At 57.7% G+C, this 6269-nt stretch overlaps 1 protein-coding gene across 1 annotated transcript; it reads right to left on the minus strand.

The window, feature by feature from the left end:
- PI4K2A (phosphatidylinositol 4-kinase type 2 alpha) lies at window positions 1-2986 on the minus strand (the record flags this gene model as incomplete). The annotated part of the gene is made up of 8 exons (XM_010149860.1): window positions 1-141; window positions 271-330; window positions 622-755; window positions 989-1088; window positions 1524-1585; window positions 2167-2320; window positions 2404-2535; window positions 2786-2986. Coding segments are annotated over 8 exons (984 nt in total), but the record flags the coding sequence as incomplete, so codon positions are not given.
- Window positions 2987-6269: the final 3283 nt, after the last annotated feature.

Genomic DNA, 6269 nt, shown 5'->3' on the forward strand with positions numbered 1-6269 from the left:
CCTCCGGCTCTGGAAGCTCTGCGTGTAGGACTCGCTGGCAGTGCGCTGGTGGGAACGCGCCGTTTCCACAATCACGGGTGGCATCTGAACCAGGTGCAGGGGGCTCTTCCCGTCTTTCAGTGCCTGAGTCAGGTTCAGGATCTGTATGGCACAACAGAGCAATGCCTGAGCTGCCCTGTCAGAGCAACAGAGAGCACCTGCCCCAGCACCCTTCCTGCCACACAGGCAGGATGAGGCTCCGCGCCTCAGCCATCTGCCTCCCCTGCTTACCTGGCCTCTCATGACAGCAATCTGCTTGTGAAACTGTCCCCTGTCAAAGCCAGGATCTTTCTGCAAGAGAGAGAGCAGAGAACACAGTGGAACCCTCCCGCTGTGCCACACTGTGCAAGAGACGGCTATTCCCCAAGCAAGCCTCTCTCCTCCTGTCCCACAGGATTCCTGCTTCTCCCCACACTGAATCTTCCTCTCCTGGCAGAGGGATAACCCTGCTATGCCTCAGTCCAGAAACACTGTCAGGATCTTGGCCACCTTTCTGTCCTCTGCAGCCTTGACAGGGAGCTTCCCAACACCGCCCTCACCTTTCTTCCTCCCAAGCCATCCTCACCCACTCCGCCAGCTCACCTTGAAGAGCTCATACAGATCTTCCTCCAGATCCTTGACAAAGTTGGGGTCCGAGATCTTGGGAAGAATCAGGTCCTTGATCTCCTGTGAGAAGGGGATTTTGGCCTGGGGCAGCCATGCCCAGTAGAATGGATCTGTGGGAGGGAGCAGGAGACATTAGAGCTGGGGAAGGCAAAGGATGGTGCCACATGCTCCTGTGTGCCAGATCAGCTGCATCTGCTCCAAGGTGGAGCTGCCCACGAACCCAGAAGGTTTGCAGAAGGACAGCCCTAGCCCTTGCCCTCTCCTCTCCAGCCCTTCAGGAGGATGCCCGAGCACAGAGTTGTATGGCTCACCAGAGTGCCCTGGCACAGCCCGAGGGACTCACATGCTCTCCAGGAGTCCGGGTGTTTCAAGGGAAAGGCCAAACCGTTGTCTATAGCTGCCAGCTTGATGATGGGCTCCTTTACTACCACCCAGTCACTGTCCTGGAAGAAAATACAGCACGTCATAGGGAGAACTCACAGCAAGAACAGCCCCTCTCCACTCCCCACAGCCAGGATCTTTGCCCTGGCACCACAGAAGCATAGCAGCCTTTTGCCCGTAGCATGGCCCCTTGCCAGCAGGGAAACAATGCCTGTTTCAGGCAGAAAGGGGACAAAGCTGCTCCCCCCCCAGTTTCTCCCCAGGGATGCCCAGGTCCAGCAACGCCTGTTTCCCACTGCAGAGCCCAGCTGCATCCTCACAGAGTCCCACCAGGCCACAAACCACCAACGCAGAGGACAACTAAAGGCCCAGGAGACAACATCAGCCCACCACACACTCAGAAACCCAAGCCAGAAGTCCCCCGACCTGCCTGCCAGGCAGGCAGCTTACAGGAGCAGGGGCCCGCGTGAAGCCCCTACCCGGGAAGAGCCGCTCACCCGCACACCCGCACTGTCCAGGGGACAGTCGTACTTGATGAGCCAGTTGTCATTGCCCCGATCTGCAGGGAGAGAAAACCAGCAGTGTCAGCACCATGGCCTGCCTGCACCACTCCCCCGACCCAGAAGTGAGACAGACCAGTTTTAGGCCCAAACTCTACCCCAGAGCTCTCGAGCTTGCTGCAGGCCTAGGAAGCCACACTAACCCGCACACAAGCGGCCCTATATAAGCTGAAGAGGTCCACATATTCCCATCTTGCAAACGAAAGGGCAGCCTGTGAGCCCCAGGGTGCTACCCTGACCCCTTCCAGCCTGGCAGGGACTCAGAAGCCCAGTGTGAGATGGGACATAGGAACACAGTCAGGTGCTGGATTTCCAGCTGTCCCTGGATCCTCACAGCTGGCAAACTTTCACCCCATCACCGTAGTGGACCCAGATCTCACAGAACGCAGCCCAGCAGCCAGAGCACAGCCACAGTGGTTGACAGCCACAGCACCCACACCCCACCCCGAGGCACTAACCAAGTGGTGTTGAGAGTTTTGGGTGCTGGGAAAAGACGCCAAGCCCTTGCCCCACCCTCCTTTCTCCACCTGGCAGGATGTGAAGGAGCAGGCAGCATCCCACGCCAGGCAGCCTGCCCTACCTGTGTTCCTGATGATGTAGTCCAGCACCACCAGCCGCTCGAACTGCAGCAGCAGCTGCCGGTTGGTGTTTTCCGGGAGCGGCTCAGCTTCAAACCGCCGCAGCCAGTAGTCAGCATCCTTGTAGCCTTCCACAAAGAGCTGGAAGGAGCCCACCTAAGCAAGGAAAGGCTGCGTTACAGGAGGCCGCAGAGGCCGGAGAAGCGGCAGCAGGCAGGCGTGGAGGCCGGCAGCCCTACCTTGGGCGGCAGACCAATGCGGTTGAAGCGCTGGCCGACTTTGGGCACCTTCTCCAGGGCCAGCCTCTTCCCTCGGGACTTCACCCTGTCAATGGCACTGTAGTTAAAGGTCTCGCTGGCCAGATACACAACCTGCGGGGACAGGAGCGTGGACATCAGCAGGGACACCTGGCAATTGTCACAGGGCTTGCCGATAAAACCGGGACACAGCAGCTCTGCCCAGCACCAGGATCCCCACGGCTTGAGCAGGAGCAGTTCCAGTCCAGAGCTCTCCACACAACATCTCCGAGGTCAGCAGTGCCACAAGGCAAGGCGCAAGCAGAGCTGGGCAGAAGCTCACAAAAGCCTCCCTGGGATGAGATCCCAGCAGCTGTCCCCTCACCTTTGTGCGGGGAACAATGTTGAGTTCCAGTTTCTGGTCCACCAGGCTAGCACCTGCCTCTGACAAGTAACCCTGGTTGAGGACGAGGCAGTCTCTCCCGAAGCAGCATGGGCAGCACAACTTCTGCAGCCACTTGGTCCACTTAGGGTTCAGGTGCCCGTACGGTTCCTCATTCTTGGGCTTGAAAACACCGATGATTTTCTGTGAGCAGGAGAGAGGAGGGCTGACTCAAGGTAGTTGACAGTCACGACACTCCCCCTTGAGCCAGCCCACAGTAGGGAGATACAGGAACGGGCCCGGAACAGCCCCTCACTGGGGCAATAACCAGCCCCTGGGACCAGGCAGACCCCACAGCTCCTGGGAGGGAGGCAAGCAGGCAGGGATGCTTCCCCAGCCAGTGCCCCATCCCATGAGAGCAGGGTGCTACCCAAAGACCTTCATGCCCAGCTCATCCACCTGGAAACGACCTTCCTTGTCCCAAAAGACACCAGTGATGATGCTGTCCCCTGGTAAACACCCCAGCAACCTTTGGACGGCTGGGGAGAGCTACTGCTCACAGCAGCTCGTTATGTCCATGCAGGAAAGGGAGGGGAATAGCAATCCCTGCCCTGGCTCCAAAATCCATTGAACGGCACTGATCCCAAACCAACCAGAGATAACGGGACCAGAACAGTTGTCGTGGTTTAACCTCAGCTAGTAATTATATAGCTGTTCATTCACCTCTCCTCCTCCTCCAGTGGAGGAGGAGAATAGGAGAAGACAAGAAAGCTGGTAGATTGAGATAAGAACAATTTAATAACTGAATATAAATTAATATTATAGTGATGCTAATAGTATTAACAATACTACTAATAACATGTAATGAAAAGAAAACATGATACAACTGCTCACCACCCGCTGACCGATACACAACCAGGTCCGAGTAGCGAGAGTCAGAGCCAGCATCTGAGAGCCAGAGCCCGAGAGCGATCACAGCAGAGTCCAAGAGAGAAGGCCAACCGACCCACCAACTCACTAATGCACAAACAAACGAGCTGAACAAACAAGCTGTTGTCCCCCGGTCCACTCCTGGCTTATGTACGGAGCATGGTGGGCTATGGAATGAAATACCCCTTTGGTCAGTTTGGGTTAGCTGTCTGAACTGTGTGTGTCCTCCCCACTCCCACTGCTTGCAATGGGAAAGTTGGGAACACAGGTGGAGTATCAGCAGCTGGAAAAGACCTTGACTTGGTGCAAGCACCCCTTAGCACCAACTAAAACACACCTTATCACTACTATTCTCAGGGCAAATCCAAACACACAGCCTCATACCAACCACTGTGAAGAAAGTTAACTCTGTCCTGACAAAAACCATCACAACCACTGAGCAGCTGGAGGACCCCCCACGCTCTGTGCTGGTGGGCCCAGCTAAAGACAACAGAGGGGCTGTCTCTCTGGGTGCACTGTGGGCATTAGGGCACAGGCAGCTCCAAGCTGGCCACCAGCTGGTACCAGCAACACCCCCACCCCCTCAATCCAGTTCACACATTGACCCAAAAGCAGGGACAGCAGCACAGGTACCCCACCACCGCAGAGGACACAGAAGCCTTGTGCTAGGTGCTGCACTGTCATCAGGCCAGCGTTGCCAAGCCACACAGTTGAGATAAGGGCCAGGGCAGGAGCAAGGGCACCTGTCCCCACCAGCCAGGCATCCCGGGGGGCAGCGCAGCAGCTCCCAGCTGGCAGCCCCTGCTCCAGGGTGACTCAGCAGTACATGCAACCAGCTTTCCACCCCACGGCTGGTGCCAGCCCCGGCCTAAGTGGGTGGCACTTCCCCAAGACTAGTTCCTGCCACAATATGGAAGTGGGGCACGAGTTCCAGCACCTCAGCGGGGAAACCCAGTACAATTCCAGTCTGCCAGGGCCCAGAAGCCAGCCCAGGGAAGGTGGGAAGCAAGGTTTTGCCCACCAAGAAGGAGAGGAAGTGTTTGAGGGAACAAGACCCCTTCAGCCATCCCCAGATCATATACAGGAGCCCCTTTCCGTGAGCAGTCAGAAAGACAATCCCCTTGTCAGCCCCACATGACGGCACACAACTGCCAACACATCCTTGGATATGAGCCTGCAAGAAGCTTGTTGGGAACTCTGGCAACACAGAGTCCTGTGCTCCGTGGAGTCAGTCCAGTAGAGCAAGGCTCAGCCAGGCAGGGACAGTGCAGAAGCAGAGGGCAGGGGCCTGGCAGCACAGCATCTCCTTCCAGACAGACCCGTGCTGGGAGCAGCACTGGCAGGGAAAACAGGTCTGCCTGGTGCCAGCGGCAAGGCAGAGGGAGCCAGGCCAGCCTGGAGACGCGGCCGGCAGTTGGAGTAACCACAGCCACAGGGGCTGGGGAAGCATGTCCTGGCTGGGACAGCTCAGGCAGCCCAGAGTGAAGCAGACACAAGAGAAAAGTTCCCACTGCCACCACCCACCCACAATAGCAGCGTGCTGCACTCTGTCCCATGCCAGAAGTGGGAAGATTTTGGTGATCCTGGGTAGCAGCCACAGAAACCAGACACACACCACATCTGCTGACAGCAGGGCAGTCCAGGGGACCTGCCAGGTGACATGGCCAAGAGTACACAGATTTTGGCTCTTTGCACACATTCTCCATCAGCCCTCACTGAGCTTGGCTCTCCTACAGACAGGCAGCCTCTGTCCTGTGACCCCCAGGCAGCTCATCCAGCCACCCACTCCAGTGATACCACATCTCATATTGGGCAATGGAATGGAGCAGGAGGAAGTGTATATTGCCCCACAGCCAGCCAGCTCAGCTGGGACCTGCCTGCCACAGCTCCCAGGAACCAGGCTCCACCCGGGACAGAAAAACTAGAGCACACCAGTGAGCCCAATCCTGCTTCCCAGAGAGCATCCCAGCACACACGCAGCAAGGGAGTCACGGGAAGCAGCAAACAGCTCAAGTAATTGGGCTGGGTGCTGCAGGTCACAAGACAAGCTGCCCACACATCAGTCAGCGGTATGGAGACAGCTGCCACACAGCTGACCAGATCTACAGGGGACCAGCTCTATGTTGAGGACTTTGCCTTGATTACACGAACCACGCAGCCACAGAGAAGACGTCTCACTCCAGTCTCACCGGCCAAAAACCAGCTCAGCTCTCAGAGTTGCAGCCCTAGGGCTGGAGTCACCATGGTCAGGAGATGCTGACTGCAGTCAGGAGATGCTGATGCACAGGTCTGGGGAGAGGGTGACCCTTCCTCTTCGGGCACGAGAGCCACAAAAGTGGATGAAGCAGCACTTGGACACAGTTGCCCCCCACTCTTGCTGCTGGTCCCACTGCAGTTCTCCCCAGGGAAGCCCAGGGTGGCTTCAGCCGCTCCTACCAGCCCACCGAGGGTGGTCAACCCCGGGCCAGCATCACCACTTCCCCCAGGAGCGCCCTCCTCCCGGTCAGCGCCGGACCCCGGCGGCCACGGGGAGCGGGCGACCACCCCCGGGGCGGGC

The sequence above is a fragment of the Eurypyga helias genome, unplaced genomic scaffold (genome assembly GCF_000690775.1).
Source record: "Eurypyga helias isolate BGI_N326 unplaced genomic scaffold, ASM69077v1 scaffold27674, whole genome shotgun sequence".
Lineage (NCBI taxonomy): Eukaryota > Metazoa > Chordata > Aves > Eurypygiformes > Eurypygidae > Eurypyga > Eurypyga helias.